Below are 21,096 nucleotides of genomic sequence, written 5' to 3' on the forward strand. Positions count from 1 at the left end.
CTCGTGCCTGCGGCGGGGGTTTAACCGTTCCCGCAGCTTCGGGCCTGGCCCGGCAGGAACGGGAGCTCCCCTCGGAATGCGGCCCGCAGGGAATGAACTGTCCTTGGTCCCCTCCGGCAGAGCCGGAGAGCTGACAGTCCGAACGGCTGGTTAAAAACATACAAGAAAGCAGAGCCAGGCCTCCATGGGCTCTTTTTAGGAGATTGAGGCAAACGAAGCATCCAAAAAGGCGTACAGCCAATAAAAGCGGTGCAGGCGCCACCAGCCAGGCCTGGATCGGCGCAGCAGAGCAAGGCATTTCCTTGTCATAAACGTGAGATGGTCCCCTCCGTCCTGGTTGTGCCGGGAGCACACCCAGATGTGTCGGGCTGTGATTCCTCTATGGGACAGCCCTTAGTCTGCATCCGAGGAGGCCAAGAGAAACTGCGGAGTTACACTCTGTCTTCTCCCACTGATTCTTTAATTTTCTAATTCATCTTTAATGAAATCCTGTTTAATTTTCTAATTAATCTTTAATGAAATCTTGTATGTTTTCATCCATTTTGTTTCCTCTACTTGCTGAACACTGGCAGGGAATAAACTTAGTCAAACCAAATAAAAATGGTTCCACCCTCAGGAATTACTTGCCTGATGTTTAGATTCTGCAAACGTATTGTTAATTATTGTTAGACTTGGAGAGGAATAGGGAAGGCAAACAGAATTTATGATGCTACAAATATTGCCAATGATTTAGGAAACCACTCATAAAAAAAACCTAAAACCAAAAAGCAAAGAGTACAAGCTCAATTTGTACTTGGCTCATACTGCAATTTCTAACGCTATGACTTGTGTACACTCTCTGTTCCCATCTTTCTTTTTCCTTTTTTATTTTTTCAATCTTCGGAGAACAAGAGACTGTCTACTTGGTAGGATGGTCGAATTCCAACAAAAATAACTACACTGAGATAAAAGTTAATGATACTTATTACTATTCCCATTTAATTATTTAAATTGGACTTTAAGTAATAGTAGGATCCTGTTTGTACAGAAATTGCTACCATTCTATTATGAACACACATGGTTAGGTGGACTCATATTTTCAGCATTAGCCTAGCTTGTGAATTTGGATTTCTGCATAAGAAACAAGACAAAATAAGCAACTAAATGCAGATCCATAGCACAGGCTGTGCTTTTCAGCCTGCTTTACAAGTTATTGCATAAGCACTCAACATAATGGTTATGCAAACATAACTGGTATTGCTTTAGAAAAACATCTCCAGTGATAAGTTTGTATTTACATATTTAATTCTCATTATGTAATTTTTAAAGCTGTGCATATTCCTGATACCAGAACTAAAGAGTAGTTAGAGTGGCTGACATTTGTAAGAGCCAGACAAACTGTTCAAATAATGCTAAAAGAGTTATTGCAGGTGGTTATCTCTATTTGTAGTTGATAAAGCAACCTAGAGTAACATCCAGCAGAGCAGTATCTGCTTGTGGGCTTGTGACGTTCACGTTTCTTGGAAGGCAAGAGTTTAACCCTTTATGAAGAGATCAGACTGAATACCTGCAATGTCTTTAATTCACTCCTGGGTATGGTGGGGAGACAGGAGACCTCTGTTTCTGTGTGCCTGACTATGAAACCACTGGAAGTGGGAAAAACCTCACTCTGCCACAGGAAACAAAACTGAATGTTCATTGTATTATTATGTGCTTTGCAAGATAAAATCAAGGCAATATCCCTTTTGAGTCTATTAATTGATCCTGGGTCATGTTTTAAAGCCATATTATCCAACTGAAAGTACAGCTTTTTAAAAAATAGCTGAAGTACACTCAATATCATCACTCTATTTACAATCGTGACAAATAATTTTTTAAAAGTTAGACTTGTTTTCTACCTTTTTGAAAATCACAGCCTATTCAGCTGTTTATATTGGATTTTTTTTTTCAAAATACATGAAAAAAGTGAGATATTAGCTCTTGAGCTTGAATTTTTTCCCCTGTTGAACCAAGCCAGTCCTACTGTTATTGTTAGTGAAGGCTTTGTCTTGCTTATGAAGAGGAGATTACATTTTCTTGTATCGATAAATAAAAAATAGCCTGTTCTCTTTTTGTTAATATTTTCATGTATATTTTCTTTTCAAATTTTTGAATATTGCTATGTTTATTTCAGAATTGAAATCAACTTTTATTGCAATTTTTGAAGGGATGTTTTATTTACTGCTCTACACAATTTGTGTTTTGAATTGTTTGAAACTTACTTGAAACTTAACACTGAGATACTTTTGAAGTCCATAAGGCAGTCTTTCTCAGGTGTTTTAGGGGATAACTCACTTGAATAATTTGAGAAATCTCTGTAATGTAACAGAGATGTTCTGAGCTTCATAGGTGTCCAAAGGACCTCTGAGGTTAGGAATTGCCCTAAAGAAATATAGTATGGTAATGCTGAGATGATTAGGGAGACACAACAAAAATATTTTTCCTGAAATTTCAGGTTAAATCCTGGGGGGGGTTTTTGTGAAATTGACAGACATTAAAATACCCATTTACTAGATTGTAGTCTCTATTTTGGAGGAATACCATAGGGAATATATTGCTTACTAGAGTCTCTAGTAAAGAAAATCAAATTTTTCTGATATTGTAGAAAAAGGAATGAGCATTTTGATGCAGATGAAAATTCCAAAAATTCTTTGTAAATCTGTGGTCTAGTTTCTATTTACATTAGGCTTTCTATAGTATCCATTACAATTGGGCATCTTTAGAAAAGACTTGACCCCATATCAAACAGCTTTTGCTGTATAAGATAAAGATATTTGCTTGATGCTGTTGTGGGCAATTATATAAGTTGTACTTTTTTGAGCTCCTCATACTTGGCTGATGTGAATGTAAACATTACACTTTTTCTAAGTGAACTTTGTCTTTAGTTCCTTCTCTTCATTTGCATATCTAGGCAGAATGAATGTGTGTTAACTTGGGTACTCCACCTAACATTCAAAACTCTACTCCTTTAAACTAACATGTTTGGCATTTTTGCAGATCAAACCCCAGGTTTTCGAGCCAAACCCCAAAACAAGGAGAATACATATTCAATAGTCAAGTGAAAAGTTGTTTTCGTAATTTGAATACAGAAGCAAATAAGAAAAGGAAAATTGATAGCTAAGAATTTAACTGAATAATCGTTAGTTTTCCCCAACTACTGAATCTATATCAGCAGGTGCCCCAGAAATCTCAGCCTTTCCTAGCCTTGATTCATTCTGAAACCAGATTCGTTAAGTGCACGGCCAGAGGCAGGAAATCCCACTGTGCGGTATCATACTGATGTCCACGTACGGCATCAGGGTTGGAGCCTATCCTGTCTCTGCCACTTGAGCTAGCGGAGTAATTAATTCTCTTCCCCTCCTTTTGTACCCTCACTTCCCAACAGCCCCTGTCACACCTCTCTCTTCTGCACTGATTGCTTTCCAAATTACCAACAGTGTTTCCTTTCCCCAGGTCCTTGCTTAGCTAATCAAAACCTCCTCCCAGATTCAAGTCACTGTATGACCCTCATCAGTTAAATTGCTTCCTCTCTAACTTCATGAAGTTACATTATAGCTCAAACAGTTAAATGTGAAAAAGCAGTAAGAAACTGGATTCACAGAGGCTTGAAACACTGAATAATTTTCAAACCTTGATTATAGCATGCTCCCAGTCATGTCAATAATAATGAAAGAAATACAATTCATAACCTTGTACAGACCAAGCATCTGGGAGCACAAGTCTCTGCTGCATCTTTCATATCTTGGGCAGGTGCAACATATGGTCTGCAATAAGATGCCAGTGGTACGGAATCTGCTGTAGTTAGTGAGGAGAAGCCCATTGTCTTTACCTTGTCAATAGATTGCCAGGGTGTTACAAAACTGTCGTGGGTATTTGGAACTTGAGCATCTGATAATTGTAGTAATTAGCTGCTTTACGAGTGTGCTGGCATCCATAACAACTTGTATTTGGGTTTTCTTTCATTTCTTTCATTTCCAAGCTGCCTGTGTGTGGTAGGATCTTGGCTAAGTGTGGATGAATTACTTCAGGTAGTTGATGGAGTGCTGGGTTTGTTACGTGGCAGAGACTTGTGTAAGATGCATGGCTACCCCACCAGCAGGGACCTGCAGTGCAGAAGATGTCAGTGGGAGTTTTCTTCTTCATCTGTAGTGAAAATGTTCCTTGTAAAGGCACTGCAGAGAAGTGTTTACACACATGGAGGGTTTGTTGTTTATCTTAAAAAATAAATAAATTGTCTTTCATTTTTACTTATTAATCAGCTTTATGGATAAACTAAAGGTATGTCTCAGTGCTATTGTGCAGTGCTGCAATCATACTCTCACAGGTGACAGCAGCACAGCAGTGCATCTGGACTTTCATGTCCTACATGCCAACGGGGCTAATTCATCCAAGCAGAGTGCTCTACTCAGCTGATAAATTGTTCCTATGTTCAGATTTTAGTATTTCTTACATGTGAAGTTACTTCACATTGCTATATTGTTCCGCAAAGCTCTTCGGCAACTGTGGTCTATGTGTGGATACACTTTATATAACTGTGCCTCAAGAAAATAAAATGGCAGTACTCAGCCTTACTGTACTGAGTAAATTGACTATATCTCAACATATATAGTGTTGCTGTAATGTAAAATGTTAAAAGGTTGAATCGTGTTGCATAACTGCTCTGTAAAATATTCACTGTACTGATGGCCCAGCTGTGTATACGAAGATTGTTAAATAAATCAATCCTAAAATAGTATCTTTCATGGCTAATTGTCTTTCCTAATTGTGATTATTTGAAGAAATCCAGGGAAATTATGTAAGAACTGGAGCAGACCCGTGTTGATTTTGTTCTGCTGCTGTATGTACAGCTGTACAAAGCAAACTTTTATATAGGATAGAAAAACAGTTGCATGTGTTTGAAAGAAATATTGACTTGCTTTAAGTTTTTATATAGTTAATGGAATGTGCATATATTTCTTGTCAACAGCAAAATTTCCCACAAGTCCAGGGAGAGTTTTTCAGCAGAAATAGGATGTTTGAGCAGGGCAGGACTGAGGAATGATGCAGTCCCCTTCCAGCCATCCAATTACACAGATGGGAAAAATAATTTTTTAATTGGAGACTCTGTAGTCTGAATTATATTAATGTTTCCTCAAAATACAGCTGCGCAAGGAATAAAGGATGTGATATCTTCATAGCACCCCTCTGTCACCTATATTCTCCCAACTTGGATGACTGAGCTTTAAATACTGATAAATTAGTTACTAGCATTTCTCTTGTTCAGGCAACCTATTTTCCTGCAGCATGAAGCCAGGTAGGTGTCTCAGTGGTCATACAGAGGCCACCTCCCAACAAATTACACCATTCTCTGACCCGTTCTACATCTCACAGTTCAGGCTAATCATTGACAGGGCTTTTACGATCACAAGCTTTTAGTGAAGCTTTGATAAGACACTCCAGCAGTTTGTGGCGAATGAAGACAGTCTGCGTGGTGGGGACTCCAGCAAATGAATGGATTTTTTTCAGTGTCCATACAAGGAATCTGACTTTTAACATTGGCACTATAAACCGGCATAATGTGTGGCCAACGACTGGAGAGAATTGTTGCTTTTTGGATGTTAGTTTTCATAAGGACAGTTACTGGGCTTGCTGAAGAGGGAAGATCTGTGTGGAAAAAGGACCCCCACTTCAGCCCTGTGAGTGAAACACAGATGTTTTTGTATGACACTTTCCCCAAAGAGTTTCTCTGGGGTGTAGGGACAGGGGCTTTCCAGGTGGAAGGCAGCTGGAGGAAGGACGGGAAAGGCTCCTCTATCTGGGACCGCTTCACCCACTCAGAGTTCAGTGATGCTGACAGCACAGGCACCTCCAGTGACAGTTACATTTTGCTGGACAAAGATTTGTCTGCTCTGGATTTTTTGGGAGTTACTTTTTACCAGTTTTCAATTTCATGGTCAAGGCTTTTTCCCACCGGAGTCGTAGCAGCTCCCAATGAAAAAGGACTCCAATATTATAACACCCTTATTGACTCTCTACTCTACAGAAATATTGATCCTGTAGTTACACTGTACCACTGGGACCTGCCCTTGATGCTGCAAGAAAAATATGGGGGATGGAGAAATGAATCAATAATTGATATCTTCAATGACTATGCCACCTTTTGCTTCCAGACCTTTGGGGATCGTGTTAAGTATTGGATTACAATCCACAATCCATATTTAGTTGCTTGGCATGGGTATGGCACAGGTATTCATGCTCCAGGAGAGAGAGGGAAAATAACAACTGTCTACTCTGTAGGACACAATTTGATCAAGGTACAGTATAATAAGATTTTTCAAATTGATTTTGCACTGCCATGGGAAACGATGGAAGGAATCAGTCCTGTGATCAATGTTTGCAAAAAAAGACTGTGAAAGCACCAAGAAATAGCCTTTACCTAAGGCAGTCTTTCTGTTAATCCTCATTTTGATCTTACTGTTCTATTCACAAAAGATGACCTAGTAATTATTTATTTTAAAGTGCTTGTTTATTATGTTATTTAAAAATTTTACATACAAAATCTGACTATTAAAGAGTAAGGTTTTCCTTCTTTATTCTTTCCATTTAGTTAAACACGCTGACATTACGATTCATTTGGCTACACTGAATGACTATTCTATTAGTTTAAAAGGAAACTTTTTTGTATTTGCATATTAAATCAATTCTACTAGCCATGGAGTATGTATATATAAGTATGATTGGTTCTAGCTTAGTAAGATCATACTGCAAAATGTTTATTCTCCAACTAGCAAATTTATTCTCTGTGCCTAGCTGCATTACTCCCAGCTCTACAGTAGCTCTCACTGTGCCACAATCTCTACATGGAGACTGCTGCCTTTGGGGTCTGTGGATGAGTGTGTCCCAGAAAAGTCCCATAAATTCTTCTTCTTAAAAAAAATTTCTACTGAATGAATGGGGAATAACTATTACTTCTATGTCCAACCAGACACTTTCTTCCCTTCCTCCAAAATGGAGTCCTTTCCTCAGGTTGTAGAAAGATGAAGCTACACCAGCACCTGTATTTCTTACAGGAGGAGGCAAACCTATCTCCATCAAGTATGGCTCTAGGGTGGACACCAGAATCATCTATGCTTGTAAATGTCTTTGCTGGAAGATTTTTCAAACATCAGTGTAGTAGCCATCAGTGCTGATGTAAAATTCAGCACTAATTCACATTTTTTTTGTTACGATTTGTTATTTTCAGGTTAGCTTTCTTACGCTTCTTGGCAATGATTAGGAAAAACACAGTCCAAATGCAAGACAGTTAGCATAGAAAAAATTTAATAGTAAAGACTCAGTCCTTCAACACCCCCTCCTAGAAATGTAGTTGCCTACATCTTAAGAGCCCTTTTGTTCTTCACAAAGATTGAGATTCCATCAATTTTCAAAACAGGCGCTTTAGCTCTACTGACTACATCCTTACCACAGACCAAAAGGGTCTGAAACCAAAATATTGTCTTCAAATAAGCCACACACACCTGCCTTCTTCTGAAGGGATGGTGAACATCAGCAGCAGCAGCCTCTATATTCTAGCTCTTCACAGTTTAAAAACCAAACAACTAAACAAGAACCCCAAATAATTTTATTAGCATTTTTTAATTCTAGTTTTCCTAAATGTTCCCACTTTCCAGTGCACTAAAATAATTCCATATACCCCTGACATTGTTTTGTGTGCTCACTGCTGTTCAAAGGAAAATTCCTTGACTAAAATATCTTAAGAATTAGAAACTATTGGTCTTTCTTTTGAAAGCTCTTTGCATATGCACATGACAAATTAGAGGATCAGGGTTTGAAAGAGCATGAGAGTATTTTGAGAAGAACGATACTGTTGTCTTCATTTTATTAGACTGACTTTTCCAGCCTTTTTGCAGGGTTAATACTAACTGACTTAGCACTTTCTGTGACTTTCAAGTCTATTGAATAATTTCTATATTAATACCAGGAAAATATGCTGAAATTAATGAGTCATATGTATCTAGAGTAAATACACAATATTGATCCTGCTTTAACTGTGTACTTAGCCTTGACATTTGTCCTTGATCTACCAAGGAAAGTGAAACATTAGGGATTAAAATCTAACTGAAAAAAGATTAGTCGAGATTTAGTCAAAATACACAATTTGATGTATGATACAGCTTTTAAATTAATGTTTGTTTCATATCTGGTCTTACAAAACAAATGATATCAATCAGCTGGTTCCATCAACAACAGTTTGCACTTAGTGAAGATCTTCTATCAGAAAATGTTAATCTGCTTTACAGGTAATTAACAACTCAAAGGAGAATTACAGGCAAGCAAATGCTATTGTCTCTACTATGTCTGTAAAAACCCTTACTAGAGATACTGACAAGTTTCTTTCAGTAAGAGTTAATCCTCAGAACTAAGAGTCACCAATGATACATATGACTTTGTGTATGAGGATCCTGTCTTGACTCACACTAAATGTACTTATTTGTACTTGAGTTCTACTCCTCTAGAATTATACCTGTGGCTGTATTCTTGACTGTCGACAACATTTGTAGTAGTAACTTTACTTTCTTCTAATCAGCTCCTGAAGAGTACAAATACACTGAGTTGTCCCTGATTGCCTTTTACATGTCAATATTCCATTCTAATTAGTTCGGTTTTGGCAAAGTGATCTTCACCACTTCACCTAGAAAAGTGTGATTGCTACGATTTACCTGGTGCTATTGTCGTGGTACTTGGCACTGTGCATAAGACAGCTCACTTCAGCGGGGGTTTTCTTGTTAAGCCAATGCAACCGTATACCTCTCATTAAACAATGGTGTTAGTGGCTTGTGTCTGGAAAAGAAAATGTACTAACCAGGTAAGAAATCACTAGAGGTAGAGAACAAAGCAAGCCTGGCCCTAGCAGCCACCCCTGGCTGGAGGGACTTTCAGGAGAGCACAATGAAGGTAACTGAGGAGATGACACTGGCCACTTAAATTTTCTGATGAGACTGGTAAGAAAACCATTTAATAATACTTTAACTATGTCTTGCGATTTGCCTCATGCATCCATTTTTGTTGGCTTCCCTTTTCAGCTACAGAACCTGCATTTCAAAGGTTAGTGTTACTTTATCAGTATTTTCAAAGACAGACCTTGAACAAATGTTACAAGCATGACCTTAGAAACCATGAACAACTGATACACAAAATTTCACAAACTGTAATGCTTTGTTACTCCCTAGCTTAAACAAATATCTACCTGACATCAGGACTTTTGGGTTTTTTTAACTGTCAAGGCTGTGTGTTTCTAGATAAATTAACTGAAATTATTGTCGAAGGTAAGCAACGCTGTTTGGCTTGGTAATGATGGTGGTCTAACTCAACGCTCTCAGTATTTCACAATACTTCTCAGTGTTTTTCCTAGGTGCAAACAGTTATTTTCTTTCCAGATTAAGAGTATAAAGCCACACTTCAGGCATAAGGTAAACCCTGAGTTACTTGACAGCTCCTCTGCTGGAAGAGGTTACTTCCCCTCCCATGTCAGATCCTCTGATGTGATTCACACTGCAGTCCAGAGTCACCCTTCTGTGACCCCTGAGCTGTCTCATTTTCCTATAGGACTTTGACAATGCTAGTGGTTCCTCAGTCTCCCATGTATTTCTGGTTTTGTGTAAATTTTGTCTGTTGTATTCCCTTATTTAATTAATTAACAACATGATGTTTGAAGCTAATTCTGGTGTGTAATGATGTTCAGCTTTCTAAAACATGATGGTAATCAGAAAAAATGGTATTAAGATGTGATACAAGATATGTTTTCATTGTCACTCACATGAATAGCAAAACTTCAGTCTGTCCTAGGGCAGTCAATATTTGGCCAATTATGAGTACTAAAACATGCCATACCCACTAGATTATATGCTGCCAAATTTCCTTTTAAAACTCAAGTGTTATTGCTCCCTACTTGGTGTGAGTAAGCTTCATTCTATGCTGCTGCATATACTGTCAGAAAAATTATTGCCATTTCAAAGAAGAAATTAATTAAATTCCTGAACAAAATTCTCACTCAGAACTGTGAAAGTTGACATTTGGGTTCAAACTTCACATCTGGGTCCTTTGTCCAAATTTTTACATTTAGGGATTGTGCAGATATCAAAACTTGAACACTTACTCATATGATTAGGCCAAACTAAAATAACTAAATCCCAAGAAGAAGGATGTAGTGGATGTGATTTAATTAGGGTAAGCCCAGGTAACCCCCACAGCACAGAGCATTAATAGCACAGAGTCAGCACTGACAAATGAAATATCATGAGATGCATAATTTATGGAACAATTGTAAAGGTGGTTTAAAATTTTAACCGTATCAGCAATAACTGCTTGACAAAGAAAGATCTAATGGGACTGTTTAGATCACAGAGTTCAAATCCCACCATTACAGCTGTTTAGTCTCAAAATGTCCATGTAACAGCTATTCAGACCCCTGCTGGGACCTCTCCTGAAATTTAGACCTATGACAGAAGGCAAAAAGCCACAGCCCTGATCTGTCACAGTAACAGCACAAGAGTTACTGAGCATTGCCCTCATCCCAAGGAACCTTTCAGGGTAACAGTGATGGCCCATTACAATTGTACAGGGTAACTTGTGTGCCTTAACTGTGATATTTCCATATAAGCCTGCAATGAGTCAGATGGAGCTACTTGCCTCTCTAGCTGCCAGCCCATACAGAAACTACTAGGGTTACAATTTAAAGCTATTTTTCTCTCATCAGGCTCATGCAAAAGTTTGGCATAACTACAAAGAACACTTTCAACCCTATCAGAAGGGAATGATGTCCATAGTATTGGGATCGCACTGGATCGAACCTAATAAATTGGAAGATGAGTTGGACATTTCTAAATGTCAGAAGTCTATGGAGAGAGTGCTCGGATGGTTTGCTAAACCTATCCATGGGGATGGTGATTATCCAGAAGAACTGAAAAATGAATTCTCATTTTTGCCACGCTTTACGGAGGATGAAAAAAACTACATAAAGGGAACAGCTGACTTCTTTGCATTTTCCTTTGGTCCTAATAACTTTAAACCTCCAAACACTCTACAAAAAATGGGCCAAAATTTGTCACTCAATTTGAGGGAAGTACTGAACTGGATTAAACTGGAATACAACAGTCCTCGAATCTTGATTGCAGAGAATGGCTGGTTCACTGACAACCATGTGAAAACAGATGACACCACAGCCATCTACATGATGAAAAACTTCATTAATAAGGTTTTACAAGGTTTGTACACAAGTTAGTTGTTGGATTTTCAGTGAGCACTTTAAAATAATCTGGTATTTAGCCCTGTAGTGATTTAATCTTTTTTTAAAAGTGGTAATGGCAACAAAGTTAATCATTAATTATTTATACCGCATGAGTACGAGTCATGGATCAGGATCTCCTGGTGCTAGGTGTAGTACAAACACAGAAAAAACCCCATAGTCTCTGTCCCAGAATGTTAAAGTCCAACATTTGCATTGGATTTTAAAACTAAATAAATAAAAAGCTGAGTGAGAAATTAATGAAAACAAATCTATTGGATATCACTTTTCACTGCTGGCAGCTCAACTGTAACACCTTTATGTGGTACATACCTTGACAGCAGGAAAATAAGACTGACTAAAGACTGTCATTGACACGCTGGGGTCCTAGTCCAATGCAAAATGCATGAAGGAAATAAGCAGGAGAAGGACAATCATTCTTGAAGAATATTGTACACCAAACAAAGATGATACGTTTTAATAACACACATTTAATCTTGGATTTGCCCTTCATAAAGCCAGTGTATGGGGTGCTCTCTGAAGGTAAAAGATTTAATTTTGTATGAAATATAAACACTATGAGTACCTTAAGCCTCTGCAAAAACAATATTTCTTTCCTCAGCCAGTTTATAGGAGTGGTGCTGGGAGCGGGGCAGCTGCTGGTTCTGAGAGCCATCAGCCCAGCAGGCTGCTCCACTGCTGATGCCACACTGCAGTGATGGGATGGCTTAGATCCCTTTACAAAAACCTTCTTTATCCTCAGAAGAGGGAAAACATGAGTTATCATTTACTCAGAGACCAAGCCAGGAAGTACTGCTTCGCCAACAACTGTAGTTAAGCTCCAGAGGAAGATTATCCATATATATTTGAAGTTGGTTCAAATTGTAAACTTTACGTAGTGCAAAGGAGCAATATATCCTGCCTTTTTTTGGAGGAAGTTGCACTCCAGTATTTGATTTATGGTATTTTAAATAATGCGTGACACAGTAGGAAAATCTAGATGCAGGCCTGAATTCTACAGCAGACCTGTCTGTGATAACCATCCATGGATTCACACTTCTGAAATACTTGGTCAGTGTTCAACCAATAACTACTTGTCAAGAATTGTCATCAACGTTTTGATGTATGCAGGTACTTCAACTTCTGCCTCAAAATACAGGATTATCTCTTAATTAATGCATTTTTTGGGAAGCAAACTAATTTGTCCAATCAGGAATAATGTTTGGAACATATTTTCATATTTTTACTTACAGAGAAGTCAGGTGTAAATTTGCTGTTTGCAGCAAAACCAACTAGATCGTGTTAACCCCAAAACATGATTTGGGGCCAAACTGTAACGAGATGGTGGCCATTAAGACAACATGCAACAGGCTTTAAAGAGCTATACTCATGTGTGTGTGTTTGTTTGGGGAGAGTACTGTAAACTTTGCACTGTTTGTAACTCGTGGCACCATGAGTCATGAAAATAGGTGATGTATAACATCACCTTTACAGTGAACTGACCTCAGTTATGATCTAAGGATGCAAGTGAAGCCACAGTGTCTCAGTGGCACACATATGCCTGTCCATACTGAAACTATTACTCCTGCAGGACTCCAAGACTCCACCTACAGTGGACACAAAAATGCCCTGAGATCTCCTTCTGTGAAAGTAATCTCTGGTGACACAGGGAGCTTGGTTAACTCCTGACCTTTTCTACCTCCAGCTCCTTGTTCCTGCCCCCAGTCATCCCCTTGTTATTCGGGATTTTCTCATCCCCACTCCAACATTCAGTGAGGATCCTGCCTTCTGCTTCTGCCATCTCCTTTCACTGTCCCTGCAGACAATGCTACAAACACACTCTCACACTGATCCACAGAATACCTATCACCTCCCTAACTTTTAAGTCTTCTTACCACAAAATATACATAAAATAGTGCTTTTTTCCCTACCCATTTTAACAAGCACAAATTCTCAACTAGGCATCTCGAGTACTACAGCATCTTTTGCTCTGACAATTAAACTTACCTGCCATCCATTCAGTATACTTCTAGAAACAAAAATATTCTCAGTTGTCAGTTATGCTGCCCCTAGATGTCTGCTTCCATTTGTTCAGCCTTCCTCATTGCAGACATGAAATACTCATCTTCACTTGCCAGGTCCTTCTGATCTATCTCTACATCATTCTCCACCTCTGCATTTTGCAATGGATATTTTCAGACACTTTCATACTTTCTCACATGGTTTCCCTAATATTTAGAAATTGCTTTTCTTGAAAATACATGTCATTGTATTGCTTCATTGCATTCCCTCATCTCCTTTCCAGTATTCTGGCCTTATCTATCAGCTTCTCATATACTTCATATCTGGCAACTAGGAAAATATCCTTGTGGACTGCATCCGTGCTGCTGGGTACCTTGTTACTCTGCTCATGTGGTGGACTACAAGTAAAATACAGCTTGTCCATCTGACTGTGTCAAAATCCTCAGTAACCCCACTTGGTCACTGCTTTGCCCTTGATATTCCAGCCCTTATAAGGTTAATGTGATGAGTTATCCTGTGTTATTTCCTAGCTTAAAGCTGGTGACAGGCAGCTAACGTGACTGACCATGGAGTTTGGACTTTTTCTTCCAGGCTGCCTGCTGGCACGTGCTGTAAGTGGGTAAAAAACATTGTGGTTAGTTGGTGTCTGGCAAGAAGCTGCTTTGCAGGTTCTCTTGCCCTTCCTGAAGAATCAGGTTCCATATCTGAGAAAGCAGTAGTCATCTTTCTCATATATTATATGTAAAAGATCATATGTAGACCCCTTTGCAAGGTAGAGGGATATTAAGAAACATGCATGCACTGCACCCATTCTGTGATTAAATCAGTCTTTGAGCTGATCAACCCAACTTCTTCTGAAGTCATTAATTGTCCCATACCAACACATTAAATTTTGCAGTTTAAAAGCTGAATAGGCATTCCTAAATGTTAGAGCTTACAGAGATCTTTCAAATAAAGGTAGAGAGTTTTAGCTTCATGACAAATGCACAATCTAGATCAACTGTTGCACCCTTAATTTTTACTCACGATTCTCTAATTTTATTGGTATATATCTTACTGGCAAATTGTCAAATGTAACTTAAAGCCTGGCTGGCAGTGGTGTAGTATTTTGTGTTTGCTCAGAGCAGAAATAAAGCATCCTGCAGTAATTTAATTTCTTAAGGAACTAGTGACACATTTTTTTGTAATGAATAAAGACTAAGATATATAATGTCACAGTTTTGCAATTAATTACAATGGGCCGACAACCCCATGAATGTTGAAAAGACACTCAAGATTTTCAAAGTAAATAGCCTTTTCTCATAAATATCCCTTATATATGTTAGAGTACTAAATGTAAGACTCATGGATGTTACTTTCTTTTACATAGCTATTAAATATGACGACGTAGATGTGTTTGGTTACACGGCCTGGTCTCTCCTTGATGGCTTTGAATGGCAACATGCTTACAACATCAGGCGTGGATTATTTTATGTAGACTTCAAAAGTGAAAAAAAAGAAAGGATTCCCAAGTCATCTGCACTTTATTATAAACAAATCATACAAGAAAATGGCTTCTTCCCAAGGGAGTCTACCCCAAGCTTGCAAGCTCAATTCTCCTGTGACTTCTCCTGGGGTATCACCGAGTCTGTTCTCAAGGTAAGCATAAAATATTAAGAAGACTGCTGGAAGCAGAGTGATCAGTAACTTTACTTGGTGAGCAAATGACTGTGTATGGCACCTTGCATTCAGGAATCAGGAATGCACACTGCCAACAGAAATTAAGCCACAACTGCATAGCTTCAATTTCATGTACTTTGCAAGTTTTCAGATGACATGGTCACAGAGTGCTGGTACTGCTGCAGCAGCAGACCCCACTGCAGGAGCCCTTCCAGGCCTGGTCCACCCTTGCCTTCCCTCTGCTTGCATCTCCACGTGGCAGATCAGATTAGAAAATTTCAGACCAAGTTGACTCCAACCAATTGTTCCTGGGTTATTTTTTAACCAGGGGCTTCCAAACCCAGTCTGGAGTGTGGCCATAGGGATGCCTATGACAGTGTGACGGATAGGGTTGCATGGGGCAGGGACAAGGTGGTTACACTGGTGGCAGCAGAGCTACCTGCAGGCTTAAGGTAAACAGATTCCTGGATTGACCCTGGCTCTAAGTGCTACTTAGAGAAGTTGGTAAGAAGCCCTTTAAAAAGACACAGAGCACAGGTGAGATAACCAACCTAGAGCTCACATTTGAAAAGAGATCATACCACCTTTTGTCCAAACTGTGGGTTTTTTATATACTTTATTTTTCTTCTATTTCTGCTTTAAACTTGGTAAATAAGCTAACTGTATGGATGGCCAGTGTTGGGATACGCTTTCTGTCATTGCACAGACAGGGAGTCCCAGGAACAATATCAGCCTCAAAAAATAACAAAACCCCATAATTTAACCTATTCACTGACAACCATAGGAAAAAAAAAAGGTACTATGTATTTTGTTAATATATAGCACAGAAGAATCTATTTTCTTAAAAAAAATAAATTAACCTAAATATTTTAAACTCCACAGTATTGTATTTTGAAACCTACAAAAAGCATTTAAAAAACTTGGAATATGGAAAAAAAACCATTTTCTACTCAGAACCTTGTTAACTAGTAGGAGATAGAAAAGATAAAACTAAAAGCTACAAGATGTGTGAGATTACTATGCCTCAGTTTCACAAGGTTGATCTCTCAGCATTGCCAAAACAATCTGTACGTGCCTCGTATAGCCCCTGGTGCTTGTTCTTACCTCAGGCAGCTGCCTGAGAACTGCTGTTTGCATGACCACAGAGCAAACTCAATCAGGGAGATATATCGGTGTGAAAACATATGGCATGTAGGGTGGTGGCAGGGCAAATGCCAGTGTGTAACCAAACAGAAAGGAGGCAGCAACTTCAATGTTTTCTGTAGATAAAGGAACAGAACAAGTAAGACGACCACTAGCACAAAGCCCATATAGGCGAGTTGGTTATCCTTTCCCCCCTGGAGTATCTAAGCTTTCTGACACCCAGCACTAATCCTACAGCTGAATACAGGCAGAAGTGCAGACTACGAGGCAGCATTCATTTAATTAAAAACCATTGTAACATAGTTTTTATTTTCACAGGCAGAATTGGTGGCCTCCTCACCACAGTTCTGCGATTCCAGCCTGTACCTCTGGAATGTCACAGGAGATGGGCTTCTGCACAAAGTTGAAGGGGTAAAGCTAAAAACCCGACCAGCGCAGTGCACGGATTTTGTCAGTATTAAAAAGCAACTTGACCTCCTAGAAAAAATGAAAGTCACTCATTACAGATTTGCACTTGACTGGTCACTAATTTTACCCAATGGAGATTTGTCAGTGGTCAACAGGCAAGTTCTTAGATATTACAGGTGTGTGATTAGTGAAGCACTGAAACTCAATGTTCAATCCATGGTCACCTTGTATTATCCCACTCACACCTACCTGGGCCTGCCAGGTCCTTTGCTGCAGGCAGGAGGATGGTTGAACCAATCTACTGCCTATGCTTTTCAAGATTACGCAGCTTTATGTTTTAAGGAACTTGGCGATTTGGTTAAACTTTGGATTACAATAAACGAGCCTAACCAACTAAGCAATGTGTACAACAGGAGCAGCAATGATACCTATAGGGCAGCACATAATTTACTAATAGCACACGCCATGGCCTGGAGAGTATATGATGAGCAGTACCGGTCCTTCCAGGATGGCAAAGTGTCCCTGTCCCTGCATTCGGACTGGGCTGAGCCTGCCAACCCCTACTTTGAATCTCATTCAAAAGCTGCGGACAGGTTTCTTCAGTTTGAAATAGGCTGGTTTGCCAATCCCATATTTAAGACTGGGGACTATCCAGCTACTATGAGGGAATATATTGGCTTCAAAAACAGAAAAGGCCTCTCACACGCTTTGTTGCCATCTTTCACAAGTGAGGAAAAGCAGTTCATCAAAGGTGCAGCTGACTTTTATGCACTGAATCATTTTACCACGAGATTTGTGATTCACGAACCTCAGAATGGGAGCCAGTATGAATTTGATCGTGACATTCAATTTCTGCAGGATATCACCTGCCTGAGCTCCCCTTCTCGTCTGGCAGTGGTGCCTTGGGGAATGCGCAGAGTTCTCAGGTGGATTAAAAAAACCTACGGCGACATCGATATTTACATCACAGCAAATGGAATAGATGACCCGTCCTTAGACAACGATGAACTTCGGAATTATTACTTGGGAAAATACGTACAAGAGGTTTTAAAAGGTGAGCATTCAAGTTCCCCAGAGCCAATTCTGTGGCTCAGACCCAGGCAATCCTTAGGCAAGCTGTTAAGACTTGCCCTAGATGGAGCAAGCAGTTCTGGTTCAGATGCAGGAACTGGCCATCAGCAATCAGCTCCCTGAGGGACCTGATTCTGCAGTCACACTCAGGGCAGATTCAATACAAAGCAAGCCTCTGACATGAAACATAGCTACAGCTGCTTCCAGTTTAAAGCATGTGAGAAGCCATCTGGGCATGCACATACAGCAGAGTAGTTACTCAGAAGTTATTAGGAGATGGCACTTCAGACCAACAACTTTCAAGAGACAAATTTCTACTCTCCAAAGAAAGGCAGAAGCCTTCTTACTTGCATGTTGAACTAGTCATTGGGCAGGAAATTGCAAGCAAGTCCACGGAGACCTGGAGGGACATGCAGAGTCCAACTCTAGTTCCTGTTCCACTACTTGCTTTCTCCTGGGCACCTATAGAAATATAGTTCTTCACTTTAAAGAAAGATTAGTAACAGTTATGGAGGTAGTGGACAAAAACATTCAAGACGATGATCTTCAGCAATAGCTTATTGTATGAGAAATCCTGCAAGCACCTCAGGTCTCACATCCCTCTTCCTCCAACCAATTGTTAAAAAAGGAGTGAGCCACAGGCTACCAGAAAGACCTCAGTACCTGGACCATACAGTCAAAATAAGATGCACAATACATCCTTGCCCTTATATTCCCTTCCCTATTGGCAAACATTAGTGAGATCCCTGATCAGGATGTGGTGTTTAAAAGCTTTTCTGAGGCACCTGTCAGCAAACACAGCTTAGGTATCCTGGTTTCTCCTCTGTAGGAGTTAGCTACATAAAAAAATGAGACAAATCTTACTCATGGCTAAGCATGGCTTCAGATTACTTTTAGACACCAAGAAACAAAGCATTCTCTCCCCAGTGTTTAGCTCTTTCTCAGTTACTAAAGGACTAATGAGCATTTGCTGGTTTATTTCCCATGCTAATTTCATATTGCAAACAAAAGAACAACACAGTATTAAAGGAAATAAGTTATTAAAGCATTGTTTAAAGGGCACTTCATCATAGTATTTCCATTTTACTTCTCAGATAGTGTGACACTTTACAGTACTCACAAAAAGATCCCAATTTACATGTTCTTGCTTAATCAGGGTCACATTCCGAACTATGCTCACTGCTTGCACATGAATTGAAGGGATCTTTATTCACCAAGGCCTGCTATTTATAATTTTAAGTATTTTCACCCAGCACTTGGGTGCAGCAGTATAACATACAGCCATGCATGCTGTGGGGCTGGGCAGCTGAGTTTGGAGCAGGGAAGGAATTTTTGGAAAGTTTTTCTTATGGCACAGATGGGCAGCTGCTCCCCCTAAGTCATCACAGCTGGGTTCAGTGAAGAGCAGCATCTGGCTTTTCCCAGGAAAGCAAACTCCCAGCTCCAACTCTGTCCAAATCCAGCTTTCACACAGTAGGTCCAGAAAATAACCAAATTTTAAGCATTTTTTAAAATAATGATGCACAATTGAGACAGCTGAATATTATTAGAAGCAGCAAGTAAATATTACATGATGCAATTACATTTTTTAACAATTTGAAATCTGAACTTACTACCAGAAAGTTTGCATGTTTTACCTAACCTATAAGGTTTTATTAATGTCTGGTTTTGGTTTCTCTTCCTTCTCAGCATACTACATTGACAAAGTCAAGATTAAAGGCTACTATGCATTTAAACTGACTGAAGAAAAATCTAAGCCCAGATTTGGATTCTTCACTTCAGATTCAAAAGGAAAGCCTTCAGTAAAATTTTACAATACCCTGATAAGCAACAACGGCTTCCCTGCCAACTCCTCAGTCTGCAGTCCCTCAAACCAAGAAAAGCAGTGTAGCTTCTGCTTGTTTATTTCCCAGAAGAAGCCGTTAATATTCTTTGCCTGCTGCCTTTTCTCTACCCTTATCTTGCTTTTAACCATTATTTTTTTTCACAAAAGAAAAAGAAGAAAACGTTATAAGGCAAAAAGCATGCAGTGCCTCTGCATTTCATTTTAAAAGGGGGCACAAGCCCACTTTCAGTGAGATCCATCGCTCTTCGAGTTCTACAGTGGATGATACAGCTCAGACAACTGTAGAAAAGCACTGAGTCACTCCAGTCATACACACCAAGCATTTCATTCAAAAACAGGAAGTAATCACATGCACAGGACTAAGAGCTATGACATTTGTTTCTGGTGAAATTACTTTTATCCACCTACTGTACATAGAGGATAAGTTCACCTATTTTAAAAAAAAAAAAATGATTCTACTGTGCCTTGGAATAACCTTTCAAACAGCTTGACTTGTAAACGGCGACTAAGCTTTGTGAACTGATACGCACTTTTCTATTAACTGAGGTGTCTTGTGATATTCATGAGTGTTGTTGAGCATGAAAATGCAGCTGTTCAGAGTTTACAAATAAAAGTGTTATTAGAACCCACAAACCTTCAGCTAAGTACACCACCAAGAAGAAAACGTCCTGGGCCGGCTCCTAAAACAACAAATTCAACTCCATTATTGACCAGTATAGATCCCCTGACATATTGGGTGACGTAGTTTTAAGCAAATGTAACTGGGTTAAGTCAAAATCATACAGAATCACTATTTTTCACCTCCAAAATCGGCCCGCTATAAAAAGTTCTTAGGAGAGAACATGCAAATAAGTAACTATTAATCCACTCAAGAGACTGACAAATATAATTGTAAATTGCACTTGTCATCATTCAAGTGGGTCTTTGGGCAATTTTTGGAATTTAACATGTGTGGATGCTTTCCTCACTATTAAGCTTTAGCAACTTGTTGCCAAGTTTCTGCACTATCCCAGGGATTTTTGGAAACATTTTTTAAAAACTGAATAGAACAAGTGACAATGTGGATTTTACCATAGCACAGAAATAGTACAACCTCCCAATTAGATGTTGCTACATGGCAAGATTACCAACTAAGAAAAAAAGCTGTATCCCCAGATGACAAAAATCACTGCTGGTGAAACTCAGCAACATGCTCTGATGGAACTTTGAGGTCAAGCCCTTTGTTTTCTTAATTTAGCAATACAAATAAAGCATTTTATTTTCAGACTACTGCTTCTATGTATTTAGTTTAAATGGTCTTAAAAATCTAGTTCTACTGATTTCAATTTTGTTCTTAATCTACTTCAGATTCTGCCACCACAAGTCTGAATTAAGAGGTTTTGAAATAATGTGAAAGAACACTATTCTCTGTGAGAACAATGCTTTTGCTATTTCTTAATGCTATGATTCAAAAATACCACTTCATGACTTTGCACACTGGGTCCACACTACCAATGTGTTCTCAAACCATCAGACTTCATTCAGACTGAATGTTCTCAGAGGCTGGCAGGGCAGTGTGCACACCACGCTAACATAACCTTTCTGTGACAATCTGCTTGTCCAAAAGACCTTGAACAAGTTCATGCAATCACCATTTAGTTCTTAAAAAAAAAAAAAAAAAAAAGAC

The 21,096-nt window shown here is 39.1% G+C and overlaps 1 protein-coding gene across 1 annotated transcript; it reads left to right on the plus strand.

Annotated features, from left to right (window-relative positions):
* Positions 1 to 5,381: 5,381 nt before the first annotated feature.
* Positions 5,382 to 21,073, plus strand: KLB (klotho beta). Its single transcript, XM_032685466.1, is given in 6 exon segments — positions 5,382 to 5,568; positions 5,570 to 6,311; positions 10,754 to 11,261; positions 14,673 to 14,941; positions 16,424 to 17,567; positions 19,274 to 21,073. Coding segments are annotated over 6 exon segments (3,123 nt in total). The 5' UTR covers positions 5,382 to 5,470; the 3' UTR covers positions 19,636 to 21,073.
* The last annotated feature ends 23 nt before the right edge of the window (positions 21,074 to 21,096 follow it).

The sequence above is a fragment of the Chiroxiphia lanceolata genome, chromosome 4 (assembly GCF_009829145.1).
Source record: "Chiroxiphia lanceolata isolate bChiLan1 chromosome 4, bChiLan1.pri, whole genome shotgun sequence".
Lineage (NCBI taxonomy): Eukaryota > Metazoa > Chordata > Aves > Passeriformes > Pipridae > Chiroxiphia > Chiroxiphia lanceolata.